The 25,520-nt window shown below is 41.8% G+C and overlaps 2 protein-coding genes across 3 annotated transcripts in view; one reads left to right on the top strand and one right to left on the bottom strand.

The window, feature by feature from the left end:
* The window catches only part of alkbh2 (alkB homolog 2, alpha-ketoglutarate dependent dioxygenase), a 29,856-nt gene extending 14,675 nt beyond the window's left edge, over positions 1-15,181 (top strand). The window contains exon 5 of the mRNA XM_060843484.1: positions 14,971-15,181. Coding sequence (XP_060699467.1) covers positions 14,971-15,026 — 56 coding nt within the window. The 3' untranslated portion in view covers positions 15,027-15,181. The remainder of the gene's footprint in view (positions 1-14,970) is intronic.
* The window catches only part of LOC132827052 (ubiquitin carboxyl-terminal hydrolase 30-like), a 37,579-nt gene continuing 13,031 nt past the window's right edge, over positions 973-25,520 (bottom strand). For both annotated transcript variants that reach the window (XM_060843480.1, XM_060843482.1), the window contains exons 4-13: positions 21,896-21,999; positions 21,244-21,342; positions 18,932-18,977; positions 17,342-17,436; positions 15,503-15,562; positions 13,218-13,304; positions 11,356-11,430; positions 8,737-8,947; positions 6,518-6,629; positions 973-5,308 (exon numbers count right to left, since the gene is read on the bottom strand). In XM_060843480.1, coding sequence (XP_060699463.1) covers positions 5,044-5,308; positions 6,518-6,629; positions 8,737-8,947; positions 11,356-11,430; positions 13,218-13,304; positions 15,503-15,562; positions 17,342-17,436; positions 18,932-18,977; positions 21,244-21,342; positions 21,896-21,999 — 1,154 coding nt within the window. In that variant the 3' untranslated portion in view covers positions 973-5,043. The remainder of the gene's footprint in view (positions 5,309-6,517; positions 6,630-8,736; positions 8,948-11,355; positions 11,431-13,217; positions 13,305-15,502; positions 15,563-17,341; positions 17,437-18,931; positions 18,978-21,243; positions 21,343-21,895; positions 22,000-25,520) is intronic.

Genomic DNA, 25,520 nt, shown 5'->3' with positions numbered 1-25,520 from the left:
TAGGAACAGGATTAGGCTGTTAGTCCCTTTAGCCTGTTAGATCATTCAATAAGATAATTCCTTACATCCACTTTCTTCCCATTTCCACAAAACCCTCGACTCCCCAACTAATCAAGAATCTATAATCTCAGCCTCAAATATACACAAGGACCCTGTCCCCACAGCTCTGTGTGCCAACTAATTCTAAAGACCTACACTCCGCAGCGATGAAATTTCTCCTTCTCAGTCTTAAATTGGTGCATTTTATTCTGAGACTATGCCACCTGGTCCTAGAGTCTCCAATGAGGGCAAACCTCCTTTCAGTATTTACCCTGTCAACCTCAATAAATATACTATTTGGGACTAAGATTTTACAAGCTTATAATGTTGAGAAGCAAAGGTTTCTGTGATATAGCAACATCAAAATGTATCTGTGGAAACGCAAACTCCTGTAGGGACCTCCTGATCTATTATTATAGGTAGACCACAGAAGGCCAATGTCAAACACCTTGTGTACATTTTAGGAAAAGTATAGATAAGAATTTGTTGAAATCTCAATTCTGGTAAGAGTCTTTGTTTCTAGTAAAAGGGCTGATTAATTATCAGACCATATCACACTGCAACACTCCACCTAGAGTAGCATTGTCCATAAACATAGCCCTAAGGTATATGCAACTAGGGCAGGAAGCAAGCAAATTCTGTTCCCTGTTTTCATTTTCATTGATAAAAGTCAGGGCCCAAACAGAGCAAAACAGAAGGGGGAACAAGAGCAGGGAATAGGTGGCATTAAGTTTCAAAAAATGGTATCCCGGGAAGAAAAGAGGTGGAAGGGGGACTCCACAATTCTGCAGCTGAAGAATGAGATTAGATTAGATTACTTACTTAGATGAGTTGAAACAGAACACAATCTTGGGTTAGACACATTAGGAGGGAAGTGTCTGAGAAGTATCGATAAACTCCACACTAAAATGGAACTTTTCTGTTAGCCCAGAAGTAAACTTTATTAGTTTTCTGTCTGACAAATTAAAACTGACCTTTCCTGCAATAATTTCATTCATATATACATATACACAGATGTACAATTAATGAGTTAGTGCAAAAATTGCTTTTGTTTTGCAGTTTCTTGTTTATACAATCAGAACTTCATTACTTTTCTCACAAAAATATTAAAAATCCAACATTTAACATTTCCCACTCTCTCCAGCTTGCACATTGGCACAACAAATACACAGCTTCTTTTTATAAATTCAGGGTGATGAACTGGGACACCAACAACTAGGTCAGGGCTTGACAGTGAAGGGTGTCTGTTTTGGGCTAGACCAGAGGCATGTGACTGGGCACGTAGAATATCAAGGTTCTTACTGTAAAATTTGGACTTTTTCCACACAATCCTGCTGCACATCAGACTCCCTTGGCACTGCCCTTCAGTGCCTCTCGGTAGGAAAGCACTGATTTTGCAATAAGTTTTTCAGAAACAGATCTGACGCGTACAATGAAGTGCATGGACTCAAGTTAACAGTCACGAAAAAAAGTTCTGGTGGCATTGGAAGGTCGTCTTCTCCCAACCTATTGCCGTGTAGTAAGTATAAAATAAAGCATTGTGAACATACAAAACTAAGGGCACTTTGAGGGGTCCCTATCCTTGACTCATCTACAGCACATGATTCACAGCCTAAGTCTTTGGGATAAACTGCTTAAATAACCGAATAGTGCTGGGATTTCTGAATAGTTACATATTTAACAACACTACCAAGACAATCAAATTACCGTTACACCCAAGCATTTAGGAATGATATCAGGAAGCACTTTTTCATTCTTAGGATGGTGGAAATCTGCTCCCAATAGGCTGATGGGATAATTGGAACTTTGAAGGCTGAGTGCGCTGGTTAAGGCTGTCAAAGGAGATGGTACAATGCAAGAATAGATCAGCCAAGATCGAACTGAATGGCCTGCTGATGTTCTTATGAAACAATTGAAGTACAAAATGAATGAGAACCAGCAGTTGGAGTTTATAGTCTTTTGCAGCCATCACATTCATAGGTCTCCGATTAAACCCATCAGTTTCAAACCAATGCAATTCCATGGCAGTATAGGACATTGTACTGAATTCAACCGACAGGCACCTGAACATGCTCATCTCTTGCATTGTAAGTTTAAAGAAATGGTTATAGCAACATTTATATATCAAATTTTAATTTGAACTAGTAATGTGGGTTAGGTGGTGTATATCCATTGACAGATATTATACAAACCACCTAAAAAGTCCAGCTCCAGGTGAGCAGGACTGCACCCCACATTCTGTCTGTCCATATTAGGGAGGACTTTGAGAATTCAAATTCCATTACTGAGAGCTTTGGGATCAGAAAATGTTCTGGCAGATTGCTCCTGGTAAAATTGTTTTAGTGGTCATACTATACCTACCCCATCCAACATTCACTGGCCTGCTCTCAGAGACCTCTGAGCCAGGGGTAAATACATCACTCAATGGACAATTCTAGATCCAGAACTTGTTAAAACTCCCTGCAAAACTTCCTGATTGTGGCTGGAACAACTGTTTCCAAATTAGTGATCACTGCTTGGAGGAACTCAGGTCAAAAATGCACCAGGCCTAGGGTTGGGCAAAGACTGGGTAAGATACTGGAAGGTGATCAGCATTTATGTAACTATCTATACCCAACAATCATCAGAGGAGTATGACTGAGAACTGGGGAATCGTCACAATAATGTAAGGTGTGGAGATGGAAGGGAAAGTGGTCATTCCATCAAAACCAATGAGATTTGGCTCACATCAGGCCACCAGAACTGGTGGTTGAGGCCACTGCCACACCAACCTTGGACTTGACACGAACGGCACATAGACAGCATATTATTGCCATTCCACGAGACAAAGATCATTTTACTGAACAAACCCCGCCCCCCCCAATCCTCCCAATCAACTCTCCCAAAATTCTTGCCCTCTTTCCAAAGTTTCCAATGTTAAGGTAAGCTTTCACCAGAGATGTGACCACCAATAAGGTTTTGTAAGGCAAAAATCAGTGACATTTCTGGGATTTTGTCTGAGTTGAGCACAGCTTTTGCAAAAACACAATATGTGTCTGTAGGTCATGTGATCACATTGACTTTCACTGCCAAAGCCTGATACAATCATCATCTAATGTCCACATAGAAAGATTTGCAAAGTGGTGGTGGTGGCCGGGGGCCTTTGGTGTAAAGGAGGTCTCTGTCACCCCAGTAATGTCAACTCCCTGGTCCACTTTACCTGAGACGTTCCTGATAATGATGATTTGGTCCCATACTGCGTTTGCCAACAGCCAGCGAGAGGGTGCCATTCAATGCACTCCAATCCTCTTTGTACAACAGATTCTTATCGTCCACTGCTTTATCCAGCTGAACATCACACAACATTACTAATGCTGAAATGGAACAACGTCTAGGTAATATTGAACTTATACTTTCAATTTAAAGTAGATAGTAAGTAAAACTGAAGGGCGTATAAAAACTGTATGTGGCAAAATGGACAAAAGCTGACCAATTCAACCGAAGTCTTTCCACCTTTGCTGTCTGTGCCACTGTGTCCTCTAAAGCTACCATACATGACCCAGACTGATTGAGCCATCGATATTCACATCATGGACTGGAGTTGTTTATGTAACACACTATACAGACACCCTACCCATTTTTTCCCTGAATGGTAATGACAACGCTATTTAATGCCCTCCCGATTTCCCTGACATGAGCTCACGTGCAGCTTCAGTGCCTCAGACACTGGGCAGCCATTCAACCAGAAACAGCAGAAAAGTCGTACTATGGATCTTACTCTCACACCCTATGGTAAACACATATATGCAGTTATACAAGTGAACAAGAGCAGGAACTCTGGATCATTTCTTCCCATTTCAATGAGAGATCAGCTCATGTGTAGCTTTGCCCTGTCTGAGGTATTTTGTTTGCTACATGTGTCTGTTTCTGTTTGGCAGATCACAACTTTTACCTCTGATCATAAAATTACTCCCACTTTGTGTTATTTTGTACAGGCACGCCATGCCAATCAGACTTGTCCCTATGGATGAGGACTCACAATTGCCAGCATGATTGCATAGAGATATGCATTCTCTGAAAACTGGTGAAAATCACCTTGCCTTTTACATTCAGGGATTATATCAGCACCTCCTCCCATCACATTTCAAGGCAGTGAGCATAACACACGGGCAATTTATAACCAGACTAATTTGTATGATCTTGAAACTAAAGCGTCTAATCCCTCCGCTTCTGATGCTGTCAACTCTTGCTGCTTCCACAGGCTGTGGTGGGCCTATAATAATTCAGCCAAGACTTTATTGTTAGTGCACAAATCTCAGAGAGCTGGGGCACCACTGTCTAGCCCTTACCTGACAGACTCTCAATCTACAGGCAGTTAATTGGAACCCACATTTTTGCTCTCCCTGTGAAGGGGTAATTTGTAGCAACCCCAACGATTGTCACATGTTGGAATGAGCACAGACTGAAGGGGGAACCAGGGACAAATGCTACATGCAGTGTACATACCCACAGGTCTTAAAGAGAACTTCTTCAATCTTTCTTTAAAACTTTCTCACTAAACCCATGCCTCTATTGCTATGGTTCCCTGGAAACCGGGGTCATGACAGTAGAAATATTCAAATAGCTAGCACCCAAGGGGGTAATGATTCCAACTTGGATACATACGTAGATGAATTGATTCTCACTTTAGGATTTCAACTCATTAATCCAACATGACACTGCTCAGTGATGCTGACATTTCTTTGCAATAACACTACACACATGAAGAAACACATTTCTCAACTGTTTCAAGCACACAGGTATAGGTATGTAACTATTATTCTCTTTATAGATGGAATTAGGTGGAAAATTAATATTTAAATATGGGTAGACCTCAACCTTTTTGGTTCACTGCACAAATATTGGGAATCTGGGTGGGTAGTAATGGGGCTCCGTTTCCTTCCAGCAATTGGTTTACTCTAAGAACCCATGAAGATTACATGTTCTTTCGCAGCAGCAGCCAAAAGGCTGGCTCTGCCTACAAGCTCACTCCTCTGGCCCGAGCTCACGGCTCGCTCGCCTCACCAGCGGCCGAACTCGCTCGTAGAAGAGCAGGTAGGCATTGGAGGCGAGGACTTCCTGCAGGCTGGCTCTGCGGACCGTGTCATCGGATATCCACAGCCAATGGTTACTGACGGCCGCTGGGTTCTTCGATGCCGATGGCGAGCGGCGGTAGGTAACAAAGTGGCCCGAGTGGATATCGCCGTGATGGACAACCACAGACATCAGTCGGAACAAATACATCGATGAGCTGTGGGAATGAAGCACAACATTAGGCTTACACTGGAAAGAAAGGTTCTCTTTTACCTCCCTCCTCCCCGAACTCTAGTGGGCATTTACTCTGGGTGACCTTCTCCAAGATTTCAGTGAAAACTCCAGTCTCAATAATGTCAGGGGAAGTATGTCTCAATAGCAGTTTGGAATTATCACTCTGTTGCCCATCCCTTCTTGGCAGAGTTGAGATCTTTGGTTCAGTAAATAGAAACATTGGGTCGATTGTAAAAGTTGCACTACAGGAAGGATGCAACAAAGCACTGTAGGATGAGCTAATTAGCCATTGTCCACAAAGAACCACAAGATAGCGGGAGACAATTGGTTATAAATTGTTTGAGGAGCTCCAATCGGTAAGGGTGGGGTAATGTCAGGAGTCAGGCCTACAGGGACAGGACCTGTGTTCTGATCTCATCATTCTGCAGTGCATTGTAGCCATCAACCAATTGTACTCACCAGCCACTTCATGGGAAGAATGTGCACTAACAAGTGGTATTCTACTGTACACGCTGAATGATACAGTACAGGCCAAACAGCCCATCCTGCCTGATCCAGTACTTTGAAAGAGTGAACCAATTCTTCTCTCTCCCTTGCTCTTCTCCCATTGGCCTGCAACATTTTCCTCTTCCAGAAGATAATGAGCTCAATTCTCGGTCCATTTTCCATTAAAAGAACACTATTATTTAACCCAAAATATCTTTAATCACAGAAATCCAGTATGAGTACAGGTGCACTATCCTTTATCTGAAATGCTCGGGACCAGCTGGTTTTCAGGATTCAGAATTTTTAGACTTTCAGAATAAGTGACAGTTTGATGGTGGAAGTTTTAACAATCTTACCTGACAGCAGACTCACTGAGCCCTGAAACAGAATTGAGGCCTGCCAGTGCTGGGCCACGCCCCCTCATGTCACATCTGAGTGACATGCATCAAGTGGGTGTGGAGTTGGGTTAACTGTTTGCACGCCAAACAAACTTGTTAATTCGGAAAAAACTACTAAAAACCTTCAGATTTCAGAACTCTTCAGATTTCAGATAAAGGGTTGTCTACCTTTAATACCATACTCATCCCTGAAACCAGTCTGAAGGATCAAATGGTTCTGGAGTGCATATTGATGGTCACGTAATTCTGTTGAGAGCAAACTTAAATTTTAAGTTTTAGAGAAGAAAAAACAAACTAGAAAGACTCACGCGTAACTTTGTGTAACAGGAGATGGAGAGGTTGCAAAGGAAGTTGACAGAAGAGATGAGGAGCATGCTCCATTTGCAACTTGCATTTTACTAAGGCTGGGTTGTGTGGATCCTAAAAGAGGAGAAACGGAGAAATAAAAGATTTTAAAGTATCATTTATGAAGTAATTCACTGATAGCTGCTGGGAAGCAATGAAATGTTTAAAAGTAGGGTCAACAGCACTTATAAAAGATCGACTTTCATTAGCAGTCATATTCAAAGCAAACTGCAGTCATTCTATACACATAAAACCAAATCATGATTCTGAAATCAAGAAAATGCCAGGTGGATCCATCAGTGATTGAAATAAACACTTATAACCATTCTGCACAGATTGGTTTAATTCCCTTATTTATAAGGATTACACTGTCATCTTGTTTGAAAGACATGTCTGATTTGGGAGATGGTTGACAGAGGAGCTATACATTAATTGCTTCGGGATGTTCCTTCAATTATTCCTCGTTCCTGCCTCCCTGCAGAGAAACATCTGGCCTGCCATCAATGACAGCACATGTCAGTAACTCAGACTGTAGGTGGAGTTAGGAACTCACATCTCTGCACTCCAGTTAATGGCAGGTTGGCAATGTTCTAACATTGCGTCTCATCTTACTGAGTGTTTGGCAGTGTTCACCTTACTGAGTGTAAAAAAGCACACAGCACCTCCATGCCACCTTGGTAAGGTTTGAAGAGATATTAATTTTGCTGTGAGGTTGGTGTTTATCATTTTCCTGAAGTTGTATACACTCAAATAAGATGTGCCCTCTTTGAAATTGGTTTTCTAACCACATTAATAAAATGATTAAATGTCTTGGCACTTGGAACCTGATGCTGAATAAATTCTCTTTTCCCAAGAGTGGCAAGAACATTGTAAGCCCTCTCATAGGAGTGGGTGAATAAAATAGCATTATATTTAAGGAGAAACTGGACAAACAAATGAGGGCGATTCTTAGAATGATAGATTTAGATGAGAAAATGGGTGGATTGTTCAGTGAAAAAGAAACACTAGTTGTGTCAAGTGACCAGCTTCTACAGAATGAAATGGATATTTGGAGCAAAGTTGTTTTCTTCAAAGTTAGAAACCAAATCTGTTACTGAATGTTTAGCTCTAATCTTCATCTTTCTCATCAGACGTGGGCATTTCTGGCTCGGCCAACCCTAACTGCCCTGGTGAAGAGGGATGTGAGCCACCTTCTTCAACTGCACTAGTCCATGAGATCAAGGTACAGCCACAGTGACGTCAGGCAGGCAAGTTAACCCAGCCACAGTGAAGTAACGGTGGTATAGTTTCAAGTCAGGATGGTGTGTTGATTAGATGGGAACCTGTAAGTGGTGGTGTTCCAATGCATTTGATGCCATTGTCCTTCTGGGTGAAAAAGGTCATAGGTTTGGAAGGTGTTGGTAATATGTTCTTAGAGAATTACTATATACTGCTGCTAATGCATGTGAATGTTGAAGGTGATGGATGTGGTGCCAATCATGTGAGTTTTTTGTCCTGAATGATGTTGAACATCTTCAGTATTACTGGACCTGCACTCACCCTGGCAAGTGAAGCATTTAGATCACACTCTTGGACTTTTTCAGAGGTGGAGAGACTCTAGGGAGTCAGGTGAGTTACTCACCACAGGATTCCCTCAATGCTGAGTTCAGTGGTTATTGGCTGAGAAACTGGAGGTGGTGAAGAGCAATGAGAGAGGAGTGGGGAGGGGTGCATATAGTAACAACCTCACTGCACCAGAGGTAAGGGCTAGTCACAAGTTAACCAGAAGATGGTGGACGAGTCACACTATTACATTCTACATCCCATGGAGATGGTTGCAGTGATCAGTCCTTGCTCTAATCTGGCTCAACAGGTGGAATGAGTTTGTTCAGAGGAAGCGGGATAGAGGCAAGATGAGCAGCATCCATGACTGAATAGACAGCTAGAATCTGAAGAAAGGCCAGTTGAGTGGGCCTGCTCTGTGTAATAATGACCCAGTTGGGAGCAGCTGGAGATGAGAGAATTGAAGGAACAAAATGTATCTCAGGGTAGGCTGGAGCAGTGACACAGAATGATACATCCGCCAAAAGAATCAACTTCAATTTATGAAAAACCTTAATTAAAACAAAAAAATGTGAGGTAGCGCCTCCTGGCACTGTTTTTAAACGGTGCCCGCTGCATTTCCTGTTAATATGGTGAGTACCTGGCTTGGTGCCCTCTAGCATTCGTGGTAAACTCCCTGTGCTGGCCGGTCTGCTCATTCTGCGCTGGCCCAGCCTCTGAGATGGGCTGCGGTACTTGTAGGTATCGAGTGAGAGGAGCTCACTGAACTGCACGTGCTCATTGCGTTTCAGAGGTGTCCCATGGTTGGACCACGAGAGCCTTTGCAGATGGATACACAGGCACTGAGGGAGCTTAGGACAAAAGATAGAGAAGAAAATATCAGGGAGAAGGCTCACCGTGGGTCTTCACTGTCCCCAGTTTAACCTTTAGCATGCTTTCTCACCAAATAGCACGGACTCTATTCTGGGATCCTATTTCTTAAATGTCAGTTTCCCTTTCAAACTAACAAATAATGCCTACTCCAGTTTGTATTATATTGCACCTTTAATGTGGTAAACTGTCTCAAGGTGCTCTACAAGAATGATTATCAAATAAAATTCAACAACAAATCAAACAACATGATATTAAAAGAAGTGACCAAAGGCAGAGTTAAAGATATCAGGAGCATTGTAAAGGAGGTGAGAAAGGTTTGGAGAGAGATGGAAAGCTTGAAGGAAGGTATTCCCAGGCAGCTGAATGCATGGCTGCTAACAACGAAGTGATAAAAATTAGAGACACAGCATTGGTGGGGTGCAGAGCCCAGAAGGAGGAATAAAATTGGGGCACAAACCCCATGCTCATGTAAAGCAGTCGAGTGTGTTGCTGGAAAAGCACAGCAGGTCAGGCAGCATCTGAGGATCAGGTGAATTGTCGTTTCCGGCATAAGCCCTTCATCGGGAATCCAGGTTTATGCCTGAAACGCCAACTCTCCTGCTCCTCAGATGCTGCCCGACCTGCTGTGCCTTTCCAGCAACACACTCTCGACTCTGATCTCCAGCATTTGCAGTCCTCACTTTCTCCTACTGTCACATGTAAAGCAATCAGCTACTGCACAGCCATCAAAGGGGATGTAGCCTCTCTTGGCATTTCATTAAGTCAAGTGCGGCGAAGGTCAACTTACTCTTTCTTTGGTCACCCTGGATGAGATTGGTTCATTCTTTCTTTGAAAAGGAAACTAGTTCAGAATTAAAAGCTAGTTCTGTTCTGAATTTTTAAAAAAGTTACTTCGTAGACTTTGGTCTATTCAAATCAATAGAGTAAACAATTGTATTATTTTTTAAACTGTAGATCTGTTCCTTTCCCTAAAGGACTTTACAGCTGTTGTTTTCTCTGAACTATTGTTTCTCCCCCCTTCTTGCTAGATTTGGTTTTCCAATTAATAACCTTTGAACTACAGTCAGGATGAATACTCTTGATAGAGTTTCATTGATCGATAGCACAAATTGGCTGATGGCAGGTGGGAAACAAGATCAAACAGATGTATAATCTGCCTGAGTTCTGTGGGGTCTGCATGCCTTGCAGTGCCTGTAAAACAAATTTGATTATAACTCGTGGTTGTCAGTTTCTTGTTTTGAGTAAAACAGAAACTACTGGAGAAACTCAGTCGGTTTGGCAGAATCTGATGACAGAGAAAAACTGAGTTAACATTTTGTGTTCAGTGACCCTTCTGCAGAATTGGTCACTGGACCCACAATGTGAACTCTGCTTCACTCTCCACAGATGCTGCCAGACCTGCTGAGTTTCTCCAGCAATTTTTTCAGCTTATGTTTCAGATTTCTAGCATCCACGTTCTTTTATTTTCGTTTGGAGGATGTTTGGACAGGAGACTCAAAAGGTTGAAATGGATTCAGAATTTGGACTTAAAGGAGGAATAATACTTAGCATCTGCTGCTGTGGCTACAGAGATTTAGCAGATAGTCCACTTCCTTTGAAACGTTCATCAGAAAACTAGTTTTTATTATTAATAATATTTTAGTCATACTATTGTTTTCACACATTATTCAGTATTGAGTCCCTGATCCTTCTTACTTCTACGGCTCCAAATTTAAGTGGGTCTCCTCAAAGGACTCTCTCATCCTGTAACAGGGACATATCATGTGGCTACATAGAGAAATCTGTCATAGCACTGATTCCCAACGTGTGTGCGAGTACTGAGTATGAACCAGTAATTTTCACTTCACAATGCTGCAAACATTCACTATATAAACTCGTGGCTACAGAATGACTCCTTGAAGGGCATAGGACGATGGTTCGATCCTGCAAAGCAAACCTGAGGAAAAGTAAATCCTTCAGGTGCCAGAACCAAACTGAAGAGAAAGGGTGAACCCATCTTTCAAACAGAAGAGGTATTAATACGATAATTCTGATGCTGAGATGTCACTGTTTAGCTCGAGGTCTTGGTTGTGCCATTTAGAAACAGAAAATACCAGAAATATTCTGCAGGATACGTTACAGAGGGATGGTAATATCGTCATTTCAAATCATAACTCCTCATCCGAACCACATTTGATGAAGCATTAGAGACCTGAAACATTGACCCTATCATCATCATCCGGGGACAGTTACTGCCTGATCTGCTTGGTGTTTCTGGTGTCATGTCTCCTCTTTTTTGAATTCCTATAAAGTAACCCTTTACAGACTGACAGTGGCATATCCATCAGCTGCCCTGCCCCTCCTCCACTCCCCACGAAGCAGATCCTGCCGTTGTCGTAAAACTCACCTTTCCAATTTTCAGCTGCTTGATGAAAGTTGTCCTTTGATTTTCTACAGTTTGCCCATTCAGTGTTTCTCCTGCCTGGATTTATAGAAAGAGTGGAGATCGTCATCAGAGAGTACAAAAAAAAATTAAAAAGCTAGCTGATGGCAACTCTGTCCAAACATGCACATTGCACATTGAAGCCAGTTGCTGTGGACAACTTCTTGCATTCTTACTTCTCCATCTCCAGCCAGGGTTTGGTTCTCCTCGTACATCCTGGGTTATTCAAGGTTCACAATTACGATGATCCGAGGCAATGGTAATACTGAAAATGTCAGATTCACTTCTGGAATCTGACTCGACAGATCCTATGTAATTTTTTGTTTAGTTAGTTAACGTGGTAGTTAGTTACTGAAACAGTCACCAGGCTGCAGTTTACTTTAATAACCGAACAGAATTACATACACAGAAAGAAAACAGCAGAGCTATCCAAATATCAAAGACGGTTAGTTAGACCTAAAACACACAGCAAAATACCTTGTAACCCATTTCAGACACTATCCAATACAGAGACTCAAATCCAGAGAAATTACAACCATACATCAACTCTTCTTCTAAACCTTTACTAGTTATGTTTCTATCTAAGTGACTCCTGACAGTTTCTTTGCCATGAACAGTGGAGACAATTTGTTGAATCGTTTCCAAATCTACCCACATGAACTTATATAAATCTAAACACCTAAACTTTCTTAGTTCTAATGACCTGCAAGTTTCTAACCACTTCAGAAACTTTACCAACTCAACCCTTCTGCCGTTATATGCCATCCGCCAAATCTTTGCCCAATCACTGAACCTGTCTATCTCCCACTGTAGATTCTTTGTACCGTCTTCACCACTTGACTACCCAATTATTTTTGTGTTATCTGCAAACTCGACTATAGTACATTCACTTGCGTCATCAATGGCATAAATACATATGTTGCAAATAATGGTAGCCCCAGCACCGGTCGCTGTGCACTCCACTTGTTACAGGATATGCCCCCTTTGTCTGAACTCACTGTCTTCTTTTAGTTAGCCAATCCTCTACCCATCGTAATATGCCAGCCCCAACACAAAATGCTTTTATCTTATTAAGATACAGGCAGTGCCTTAAGAAATGCCTTTGCAAATCCTAACAGATGCCCCCTTGCCTATCCTGCTTGTTATCTTCTAAACGAATTGCAATAAATTTGTTGGCATCATTTGCCCTTCATACAGTACGCTGACTCTGCTTGATCATACTAAGTACTTCTAAATAATCTACTATTATATCTTTTATAATAGATCCTAATGTTTTTCTCAATGACAGATGGTAAGCTAACTGGCCTATAATTCCTGGTTTTCAGCTTATTTTTTGAATAACGTTGGCAGTTTTCCAACCATCTGGGATTTTTCCACAATTTAAGAATGTTTGGAAGATTGCTCCTGGCACATCCACGATTTCTGTAGTGACTTCCTTTAAAGTCCAGGTATGCAACCCATCAGGAACAGGGGACTTATCAGTCTTTAACCCCTTAGTTTCTCTAGTACTTTTTCCTCTAGAGATAATTATTGTATTGACTGCCTCCCTATTTTTACCCCTTGATTTAGTATTTTTGGAATACTATTAGTGTCTTCTTCAGGAAAGAGTGATGCAAAGTATTTATTCAGCTCCTTTGCCATTTCCTGGTTTCCCGTTAATATTTTCCCAGCTGTATCCTTCTAGAGGCTTATGTTCATTTTGGTCTCACTTCCTTGTCATATTCTTGAAGCAGCTCTTACTTTAAGATCATGGTGTGTAGGATTCTGCTTCTGTGCAAGATATGTCACCAATGTTTATCGGAATGAATGATGGAAGGGCTGCTCACCTTGGTACAGTTCTCACACACCACATCTTTGATATACTCTGAAGAGATGAAGTGTTGCAAGCAGAGGTCTAGGGTAACAGGTCTGCCCTGGAGGAGTATAAAACAGGTCATTTCAAACCGGAGTTGATTCCCACAATCTTTACATTAATATAATAACCATAAGCCCATGATAATCATGGCAGAAATGTATGGGATAACAAATAGTCAATTAACTGACTAACAGTCAGTGAACTGAGCAAGTAATTAGCTTAAATAAAAACAAAATGCTGGAGAAACTCAGCAGGTCTGGCAGTTTTAAAAACATTTCTGATGAAGACCCAGTAAATTTGAAATATTAACACTGATTCTCTCTCCACAAATGCTGCCAGATGCACTGAGTTTCTCCAGCACTTTTTTTGTTTTTATTCATTCACAGGATGTAGGCATCACTGACCAGTCCAGTATTTATTGCCGATCCCTTAATTGCCCAGAAGGAGTTGATTATCAACCACGTTGTTGTGGGTGTAGAGTCACATGTAGGCCAGACTAGGGAAGGACAGCAGTTTCCTTCCCTAAATAACATTAGTGAACCAGATGGGCTTTTTCAACAATTGACAATGGCTCCATGATCATCATTAAACTCTTAATTTCAGATCTTTATTGAATTCAGAATCCGCTATCTGCCACGTCTCCAGAACATTACCATGGTCTCTGAATGAATAACTGAGGGATAATACCAGTAGGCCATCACCTCCCTAATGTATTTTAGATCTCCAGAATCCACAGTATTTTGCTTTTATTTAAGTAAATAGCTTATTCTGCTTCCTCTACCACAGCTACCCTAAACCCATTCAAACTATGACAATATATCCAATGAGAAGTGCATTATAGGAGTTTATTTAGTTGACAAGACATGTGCACATCCTCACAGAGTGTAAATCTAAATGTTGTTAACTCCTTTTGAATTAGCACTGTCAACATTTACAAATGAAACTGCCTATAGAAGCAACTACAATGGGAAAACTACATAATTAATACTTGATAATGGGAAATCCATAATCAGATTCCTGTCACAATGCGTTACACAAATGCAGCCTCTAGGATGCAGTATGACATAAATAAAGACTGAACCTTTCATGATCTCAGGCCATTTACAACCAGGTCAGGGTTTTTGGAAATGAAGTCTGTGCTGAGATGTATGAAACATTGTAATGACAGAATCCAAACACATCTTCCACAGGTGAAACTTTACATTTAATTTCCCAATTTTTTTTAACAAAGCAATTATTTTGATTAAATCCCATTGTTTTGCTCATCATTGGTCCTTTTCGCTGCTACATTACTACTTTCTTTAGTACCCTTCAAAGCTTTGTAGCACTATCTCTGCCAACATCCTTGTCCTAGCTCTGCTGCTTCTGCTCTCACTTCACTGATCCCCTCAAACTTGTCTCAGACTGCCTATTTCACTGTCTCTACCTCACAGCCAGGCATCCAACTGAACTGTCCAACTCCAGTTCTCACTGTGGAACCAACTCACTAGTGCTCTCTAGGTTTAAACTGGAAAGGAATTATTTGCTTTATCACAATAATTTATCACAATATCATTCATTAAGACGAAAAAAAATTACAATTATAGACTGCATTTCCCCACCTTAGAAGGTCTCAAAGCTCTTTACAGATAGCAAAGAATTTGAACTGTGGTGACTGTCACCTGCACTCAGCAAATCCCCACAAAAAATTAATAGTAATTGGACAATCTGCTTCTGTTTTGCAGGCTGCAGGACACATACAGGCCAGAAGACTAGGGAAATCTCCCTCTGCTCCTCATAAAAGAAAAATGGCAAGTGACCTTTGTTGTCCACCTGAGAAGACAGACAATATTTCATCTGAGGAACACCCCCACTCAATAGGACAGCACTGCATGAGACAGTCAGCTGAGAGTTTTATTCTCAAATCTCTGAAGTGGGTTACAGTTCTATATCCAAAAGAGAAAATACTGGAAAATCTCAGCAGGCCTGGCAGCATTTGTAAGGAGAGAAGAGAGCTGAAGTTTCGAGTCTAACTGACCCTTTGTCAAAGCTGTCGAGCTTTGACAAAGGGTCAGTTAGACTCGAAATGTCAGCTCTTTTCTCTCCTTACAGATGCTGCCAGACCTGCTGAGATTTTCCAGCATTTTCTCTTTTGGTTTCAGATTCCAGCATCCACAGTAATTTGCTTTTATACAGTTCTATATCACTTGGAAGCATAATATTTTATGTCAAAATAATGGTGTAATCAGCACAAAATAAAATGCAGACAGTACATACCCATGTGACTGTTGGAATGCTGAGAGAGAGACTGTCAAATGTGTCGTACCTCACGGGACTCTGATAAGAAAATGTAAAGGCAGTGATAATGTTTTGAAGTTCTTGCAGTGCATTCTCCTGATGCCACTGGTTCAAATAATATACTCTAGCCAGACAGGAAAGGGAGGGTGATAGTGGTCCATCCCCCTTCCCCCATGGCCCCCACTCTTTATTTGCAAACCCATTTTGTTCCAAATGTCTTTGGCTGAATTTACAGCACACTGTCAGCACAGCCAATCCCAGAGAAACTGGGGCAAGTAAACAAAATGAAGCAAAGACCACCTTGTATCTGAACTTGCATTACAGGGGGTCCAGACTGAATCACAGTTCAGTATTATTGCTTTCAAAAACAGATAGCAAGTATCCTGGTCTTCTGTACAAGGCAGGAACATTTGTACAGGCTGTTCTTTTAGATTTACAAAGTTTGTACAAATTATGATGATGCTTGACAAGGTAGAGGTAGGGAAGATGCATCTACTTGCAGGGGAGTTTAAAATTAAGAGGCATCACTCCAGTTTAGAGACTGTAAAAGGTCACTGTTAAGTCCCTTAAAGAAGTCAGGGAAATGGTCTTTTACCAATGTGCTTAAAATGTGGAATACTCTACCACAAAAGATGAATGAGGGACTACCATTGCTGCATAGAAAAGGGAAGTTAATTAAACTGGAGGGTAAAATGAACGGAAAGTTTTGGTGATGTGGAGAGGTGGGAGGAGACTCTGACTGAGCATGAACACTGGCTGAAGACCAGCTGACCTGAATGGCCTGTTCCTGGGCTAATTCTACTCTGATAGGGCACTATCAATTGCAATAGGGAACAAGTCAATCATCCACAATTCTGTTCTTTGCATTCATTATCATGCACAAGGATTTTTAAATGTGAGTTAATCCACCAGAGCTTGTGAGAATTGGTCAATAAGCAGTGGAAGGGTTGAAATTGATTGTTCAGGCTGAAGAACAAGCACAGACTTACAATATATAGCACTGACTCTTGGAGCTCGCGCGTGTTTAGATGTCATCATCTACAGTTTGAATATCTGATTTTTGCAATGGGAAAAGGAATTAAATTCAAGTTGGGAACTTCATTTGGTAAGTAAAATGGGCAAATGAAAAACTCAAAAACGTCTATGTGTATATATCTCACTGTTGGTGTGTGTATGTGCATATGTGTGTATATCTGCATGTTTGTGTGTGTATATATGTCTGTTTATATACGCAAGTGTCTGTGTGTGTATATACACGTGTGTGTGTGTAAGTGTGTGTATACATGTGCGTGTATGTGTGTGTATCTGGGCATTTATGTGTGTACACGGAAATAGCAGCAGGCCATTTGGCACCTTGAGTCTATCCTGCCTTTCGATGAAATCACGGCTGATGCCCAAGTTTGCCCTCATTCCATATTCCTCGACAGATTTTTGAAATTCATTGATCTTAATCTCCATTTTAAAATCTAAAACTGCCCTTGCATCAATTGCTTTTTGTAGACTTCCAAACTGTGTTTGCTCTTTCTATGTTGAAACGCTTTCGAATTTCACTTGTGAAAGTCCTGGCCCTAAATTTTAGACTGAGCTTCCCATCTCTGTACTATCCAGCTAAGTTATTTCTATCTAACTTACATGTTGCCATTAATATCTTGAAAACTTCGTTCAAATCATGTCTTAACCATCTAAATTCTAGAGAATATAACCCTAGTTGTACAGCTCCTCCTCATAATATAATCTCTTAGACCCTAGTTATTATTCTGGTAGACGTAAGCACAGTCAGTATTAGGTAAAGTGATACCTTTCTTTGTGTAAACTCACCTGTTGCTCACACCGTTTGCACACCATATTACTGGTCAGTCGGCCATGGAAAGGGTGCTGAGATCTCCAGGGACTTGGTGGTGGCAGCAAAGGCCCTGAAATGAGAAATAGATAGGTGAATTAACCATTGATGAATAAGTTTGTCCATTGCAAACGCATGACTTAATTTAAATCAGTTTTAATGGCTGCTGTAAAAAAGATACAAAACAATCTCAAAGCCAGCTAGAATTATGAACTGTAAAGATTAAAGCTGCAGTAAATGAATAACAATAGGTAATTATTGAGATGTGCTTGTTTAGTCACTGGATTGAGTTCACATTCGCTCCAAATAGTTTGATTAAGGTAAGATTTGTGACAATGTGCAGAAAACATGCTCAAGATGAACTTCTGGGTAACTGCACTACCCTGTCTTATCTCTGAGCTAAGAGACAAGAAAGTCTGCTCTACTTTGAACTCTGCACTTGTCAAGTTAACAGATCACTCCTAGCACTACATCTGACCTCAATTCTCCGGGACCAGTTTGCAAAGGAAGAATGCAATATTCAGAGAAATCATTAATGATTATTATATAGTGATCTCCCTGATTGAAAGTGAGGCACATTCTGACATTGAGGGTGGACAATACTTTTACCATAGGGTAAAAACAATGACTGCAGATGCTGGAAACCAGATCCTGATGAAGGGCTTTTGCCCGAAACGTTGATTTTACTGTTCCTCGGATGCTGCCTGAACTGCTGTGCTCTTCTAGCACCACTAATCCAGAATACGTATACCATAGCCTAGCAATAGTCTCTTGGTTTGGAGTTTTGACCACTCCCTTGAATTATGGATCCACAATTGCTCAGAATTTCAAAATTTTACTCAGAGTCAGAAAGATAAATATGTCACACTGGTCAGGGCAAGGTGTACTATTGTGTATGTGGGGATGAGGCACACAGTTAGCAAGTTATAGAACTACGTTGTTCTAACAGTGTTTCTCCTCATCCGAACACTTGTGAGGTTAACACTGGCATAAAAAAAATGGCAACTTCTGCTCGTCAGCACCAAACAAAGTCCAGACGGAACAATAAGAAGAAAGGCAAGGATGTGCACAACTCTTCCTAGATTGTCTTTGCTCCACCATCAGTGGCTGTGCATTCATCTGTGTGAGTCCTGAGCTTTGGAGTTTTCTCTCTGTACCTCTCCAGCTCTCTCATCTCCTTCAACACCTACCTCCTCAGGCCAAGCTTTTAGTCACACGCCCCAACATTACTTTGTCTGATGTCGTGTCAAATGTTTGGTAGCACTCCTGTGAGATGCTTTGGGGCATTTTTCTTAAGTTAAAGGTGACTTTTAAACCAAATGTATTAGCAACATTCTTTAAAATGGAATGCAGGGAAATGTTTTTCAGTGTTGGTCAGTGCCAAGGCCTTATCATGCTGTACTCCTTCAAATCAGGACCCAATCCTGCCAGTACTAGGAAAATGCAGAGCTTAAATCTCTCCGGTCAAGTTGCTGTTATTCAGTACCCCACTATCCAGATGGATTTACTAACGTAGAGTGGATCAAGACATATGTTAGTAAGGTTACTTTTGGAATAAAGCTTCTTACCTCGGCTCCTGCAGCTCAGCTGTTTTTCCTCCGATTCTGGTGGAGTCTACAAAATCAGAGATACAGATTGATTGAAGACGTAACATATACTTTTCTTCTAAAAACCAAGAAGGAATTTCCTGATTTCAGTCATGGGCCAGATAAGAAAAGAAAAATGCTTTTCAAAGGTTTGAAATGATCTGGCGCTGCAGGCCTTCTTATGATTAGAAGGTAGATTTGGTTGTGGAAGGGTGAGCGAGGGATTAGATTAGATTAGACTTACAGTGTGGAAACAGGCCCTTCGGCCCAACAAGTCCACACCGACCCGCCGAAGCGAAACCCACCCATACCCCTACATTTACCCCTTACCTAACACTACGGGCAATTTAGCATGGCCAATTCACCTGACCCGCACATCTTTGGACTGTGGGAGGAAACCGGAGCACCCGGAGGAAACCCACGCAGACACGGGGAGAACGTGCAAACTCCACACAGTCAGTCACCTGAGTCGGGAATTGAACCCGGGTCTCAGGTGCTGTGAGGCAGCAGTGCTAACCACTGTGCCACCGTGCCGCCCGACCACTGTGCCACCGTGCCGCCCGACCACTGTGCCACCGTGCCGCCCGACCACTGTGCCACCGTGCCGCCCGGTTTTGTGAACAAGTAACAAAGATCTAATCAGACATTATCTTGGGTCATGTGTATTTGGGACATGCACATCTTGCATTTAGGTCAACAGTCATGCTGTTGACTATCTATATAATTCATAGTATAAGCCAAAAGGAATGTTGGTGATGTCTCATTACACTGACCCCAAAGAACTGGATATGGTATCTTTTACATGTCCTCACATCTGTTGTATGTGTTTCAGTCAGACTGAACTCAGCTGCCCATAATCAGACTCACACTAAGTCCCGTTCACTGGTTCCCAGCCTATCAATGCTTTGAATTTAAAATTCTGAGCTTCATGTTCAGACCTTGCTTCTCCTTAGCTCCATAATCTCCTCCAGCTCTGCAAATCTCCATCAGCTCCACATTATTACAAGTCTGACTTCGTGTCCATTCCCCACTTCCTTCCCCCATCACTGTCAGTGGTGATGCAGGGAGTAGGGCCTAAGTTCTGAAATTCCCTCTCAATCCTTCTTTAAGATGTTCCTTATAACCCACCACTTTAACCGATCTTGGTGTCACTTGCCCTTACAGCTTCTTCATTAGCTTGTAAAGTGCTTTGGGTTATTTGTTGAGAATTAGCGTTAAGATACTTATTTACAGACTGCAAAAGAATATAGGGAGTTATAATCATAAAAATACTACCTCAGAATATATGAAAACAGATTGTATTATTCCACAGAAGTGACCAAAGTTAACTTTTCATCAGATTCCGATTACAGTCAAGCGTGTTGTTTTCCCTCACTCAGGCTCACTCCCATCTCTAGAGTTCTAGAGGGTCACTGGACCTGAAACATTAACTCTGATTTCTCTCCACAGATGCTGCCAGACCTGCTGAGCTTTTCCAGCAATTTCTGTTTTTGTCACTCCCAGCTCAGGTTGGATTTCTAACTTCAAGCTCTTTTTCTTTTATTGTTCTGTTTTTGTAGTAAATGGGAGGTTGTTCTTCCAACTTTCTCCTTCTCGTGAAAACAGGTAGCTCTTCCCACCCCATCCCTAATCCCTCCCCTCTCGACACAGTGATAACCAGCTTCTGCAAGTCTCATATTGAATGGGGACTATCTTAAGTTAATGAATGAGAAACCAGTCAATTGACTTTTACCCATTGAAGCCTCAATGTTTCAAAATCCGTTCAACAGGTTTTTAACTCACATTATCAACGCAAGGCTCGTTATAGAAAAAATAACCTCCTCTTTGCCTCAGCAGCTTCTGTTTGAACTGGCCCTGATTTAAAAGATGCCACATAAAATGCAAGTTATCCTAGTTCTGAAGAGGAGTCACACTGGACTCAAAATGGTAACTCTACTTCTCTGCACAGATGCTGCTAGACCAGCTGAGTTTCTCCAGCATTCTGTGTTTGTTGCTAATTGTTTCCAAATAATTCTTGTGGAAAATGGTGAAATAGGCAACTACCACTATTGGAATACCTAGTGTTTGTACAGTCTCTTTTTCAAAAGGCCATTTCAGGTCCGGACCCAACAAAAGGTGGTCTAGCTGTTTCTCAGCATAAGGCCTCACTTGCCATATGTTCTGTAGTCACTTCTTTTAGATTCACTGATAGGATGTGGGCATTGCACATTTATTACACATTCCTAGTTAGCCTGGAGGTGGCGGTGGTGAGTTTACAATGACTAGAACACGATTCCAATGTAAAGCCGTTTTACCTCCAGAGACTGAACGTCGAATAAATGTGCAACTCGAGGCTGGCGATCTCGTTCGTCTTCCAAAGCCGCGGTGAGAACATGGAACAACTCATGAGCATCCTGTAAATACAAGGCAATATGACTGGCAGGGAAAGAGGGCAGAAAAAGCATGTGACGTGGCAGTAAAGAGTAAACTCCTAGGTAAGAAGAAATTACTTAGCAAGGACTGCGGCAGGAATTTACAAAGTTTTCATTTTGCCCGACTATTACTCAAAAGTAAATGCATGTGAAAACAATACAGAAACGCAGCTTATTGTGCCAGCAGCTCTCAGTGGTAGAACCACAATGAAATGGAGAGCCATTACCTTTCTGGAGATAAATGATCCTTGGTGATGCTATTAATGACAACATAGAAAACCTCAGAAATCACAGCGTAGAAACAGTCACGTGGCCTGGTATAGCACTGATCGTTCTTTATCAGGATCTCTTCTCTTGACTTATTGAGGGATGCTCACTCAATATCCCATCACTGAGGGCACTGGGGGAAGTCTCTACAGCTTGACTGAACAGTATCAACCACGTAACATCCCTTCTGAGTGCAATTGTGTACATTCAGACAGCAGTTTTGTTCCTTAATTGTGATTACACTGGTCTACCATGGGCTTATTTTTACCTGTTCTTCAAATGAAGACATCTGCCACTTGTACATCCTCAAGACTTCCAGGAGACTTCCTGCATCCACCACATCTTCTGCAGTCTCTTCCCCATTGGATAACACTAGTAGCAGGAAAGGAGAAAGTAAAACTCACAACATGTGACCAAGATCACTCTCCCCCCAAAACCATCTCACTTCCCTGCCCCACAGTTCACCCAGCAATCAAGATAACTCAGCCCTGCATCTTAAACACAGCTCGCTGGAAACAAAATATTGCAGTCTAAAGGATATGAGAGTTGCATTTAAATATCATTCGCAACCTCAGGACATCCCATGGCATATTTCAGACAATGTGGTACATTCATATATCTACGGTAATCAACAAACTTCACAAACACTGACAAAAAAATTGGCAAGGAAATTCTAGAAATTATACTGTTGAATTCTTGAACATCTACATTTTGAACTGTTGGCAAATTAATTCCAGACATCCATTTGTTGCAGGTAGATAAAGGTCCGTTACAAAAGCCATTCATTATTTGATCCCTGGTTTGTGGTTGAGCAAAATTCCTTCTAAAGTTCTGAAGAAAGAACTGCTGAGTTCTTCCAGCAATTTCTGTTGTTGTTGCCTCTGAATATCTGCTTTGAGCATCCAGCACACTGACCGGCATCCACGCACACCGAACAGCATGCAGATGCACAGATTCCCTTTTACAGAAGCCACTTTCATGTATGGACCTCAGATTCTGCACAGCAGCAGGAATAATTACAAGGAACGCAAATGCTGAGTGGTTTCATCTTCTTCAGGTTGACAACACTGTAATTTGCCTCAGTATTATTGATTTTCAGAGTAAACGGAAAATAAGTTACAGCTTTTGCATTTGATTGTTCCCCAATGACCCGTGTGCTGCTACCAGATCAGGTTTGGCACTGGTGCCCACTACAGATGAATATAATTGCTACATTTACGTCTTTAGGATACCCACCTTGCAGAGATACCATAAGAGTTGTTGGCTCACACTGGACTGTACCCAAGCAGGTGCTGGCACAGAATAGGCAGACAAAAATCAATGACCAAAGAATCACACAAAAAGAAGGCAGCCATTCAACCCATTGTACCTACGCCTCTTTGAGAGAGCTGTCCAATAGTCCCACTCACTCACTCTGTTGCTATGGCCTTACAAATGTTTCGCTTTTAAAGTATCTATGCAATTCCCTTTTGAAAGTCAGTATTGAATCTGCACCCACTACTTTACATGCCAAAGCCGGTGAGTTCTCTCAGTAAGTCCCCTCTGGTTCCAATCTTGCCAAGTGCAGGGGAAACACAAAGGAAGAAAATAAACTGCAGAAACCATTTTCAAGGATTTCTTTTTGTAAAAATATGAAATAATGGACATCTGAAATATAATGCTCAAAATACACCAGGAGGCTGCCAACTCATTTAAGATCAAAGTCTGAACAAAACAAACTGATATATGGTCAGTCACTGGTTGGAAATGATTGGTAGTTGAATCACTCTCTAGGCGATAATGGAGGAACTTTGAGAGACTGAATAAGACAGTGGGTTAAACAAAGCTCAGCCATGGTTGAATAGGTGGTGCATAAATAGCATCCCATTCACCACTGATGCTCAGTGACAGCAACCTGTGACACCAATAAGATGCACTGCAGCAAAGGTTTCTACAAAAGTGCCACCCAAATTTGAAACCCCTACCAGTGGACACAAAATATTTTCTTTTATGAGGGCTCTTTCTTGAGGGTTACTGTTTTGATTTTCAAGGGTAACTTTTACATTCTTATTAAATCATTAAACTTGTAAGGAGATCTCAGCTATCTGGAAGAATAATAGGGTGGTTATGGTAGTGGATTTTAACTTTTCAAACATAGACTGGGACTGCCACAGTTGTAAGGGTTTAGATGGAAAGGAATTTGTTAAGTGCGTACAAGAAAATTTTCTGATTCAGTAAGTGGATGTACCTACTAGAGAAGGTGCAAAACTTGACCTGCTCTTGGGAAATAAGGCAGGGCAGGTGACTGAGGTGTCAGTGGGAGCACCTTGGGGCCAACGACCATTAATCTATTAGATTTAAAATAGTGAAGCAAAAGGAGAGACCAGATCTAAAAGTTGAAGTTCTAAATTGGAGAAAGGCCAAAGGTATTAGGCAAGAACTTTCGAAAGCTAATTGGGGGCAGATATTCACAGGTAAAGGGACGGCTGGAAAATGGGAAGCCTTCAGAAATGAGATAACAAGAATCCAGAGAAAGTATATTCCTGTCAGGGTAAAAGGGAAGGCTGGTAGGTATAGGGAATGCTGGATGACTAAAGAAATTGAGGGTTTAGTTAAGAAAAAGAAGGAAGCATATGTCAGGTATAGACAGGATAGATCGAGTGAATCCTTAGAACAGTATAAAGAAAGTGGGAATATACTTAAGAGGGAAGTCAGGAGGGCAAAAAGGGGACATGAGATAGCTTTGGCAAATAGAATTAAGGAGAATCCAAAAGGTTTTTACACTTTTGTCCTTAATGTATTTGTAACGAGGGAGAAAATAGAGCACCTCAAAGATCAGCAAGTCAGCCTTTGTGTAGAGCCACAGAAAATGGAGGAGATACGAAACGAGTATTTTGCATCAGTATTTACTGTGGAAAAGGATATGGAAGATATAGACTGTTGGGAAATAGATAGTGACACCTTGCAAAATGTCCACATTACAGAGGAGGAAATGTTGAATGTCTTGAAACACAAAGGTGGATAAATCCCCAGGACCTGATCGGGTGTACCTGAGAACTCTGTGGGAAGCCAGGGAAGTGATTGCTGGGCCTCTTGCTGAGATATTTGTATCATCAATAGTCACAGGTGAGGTGCCGGAAGACTGGAGGTTGGCTAATGTGGTGCCACTGTTTAAGAAGGGTGGTAAGGACAAGCCAGGGAACTACAGACCAGTGAGCCTGACCTCAGTGGTGGGCAAGTTGTTGGAGGGAATCCTGAGGGACAGGATGTACATATATTTGGAAAGGCAAGGTCTGATTAGGGACGGTCAACATGGCTTTGTGCGTGGGAAATCGTGTCTCACAAACATGATTGAGTTTTTTTGGGGAAGTAACAAAGAGGATTGATGAGGGCAGAGCAGTAGATGTGATCTAAAGGGACATTTAAGGCGTTCGACAAGGTTCCCCATGGGAGACTGATTAGCAAGGTTAGATCTCATGGAATACAGGGAGAACTAGCAATTTGGATACAGAACTGGCTCAAAGGTAGAAGACAGAGGGTGGTGATTAGATTAGATTAGACTTACAGTGTGGAAACAGGCCCTTCGGCCCAACAAGTCCACACCGACCCGCCGAAGCGAAACCCACCCATACCCCTACATTACCCCTTACCTAACACTACGGGCAATTTAGCATGGCCAATTCACCTGACCCGCACATCTTTGGACTGTGGGAGGAAACCGGAGCACCCGGAGGAAACCCACGCAGACACGGGGAGAACGTGCAAACTCCACACAGTCAGTCGCCTGAGTCGGGAATTGAACCCGGGTCTTCAGGCGCTGTGAGGCAGCAGTGCTAACCACTGTGCCACCGTGCCGCCCACTAATGGAGGGTTGTTTTTCAGACTGGTGGCCTGTGACTAGTGGAGTGCCACAC

Source organism: Hemiscyllium ocellatum, chromosome 24 (assembly GCF_020745735.1).
Source record: "Hemiscyllium ocellatum isolate sHemOce1 chromosome 24, sHemOce1.pat.X.cur, whole genome shotgun sequence".
NCBI classification, from domain to species: domain Eukaryota; kingdom Metazoa; phylum Chordata; class Chondrichthyes; order Orectolobiformes; family Hemiscylliidae; genus Hemiscyllium; species Hemiscyllium ocellatum.
This window is presented reverse-complemented; position numbering and strand designations above follow the sequence as displayed.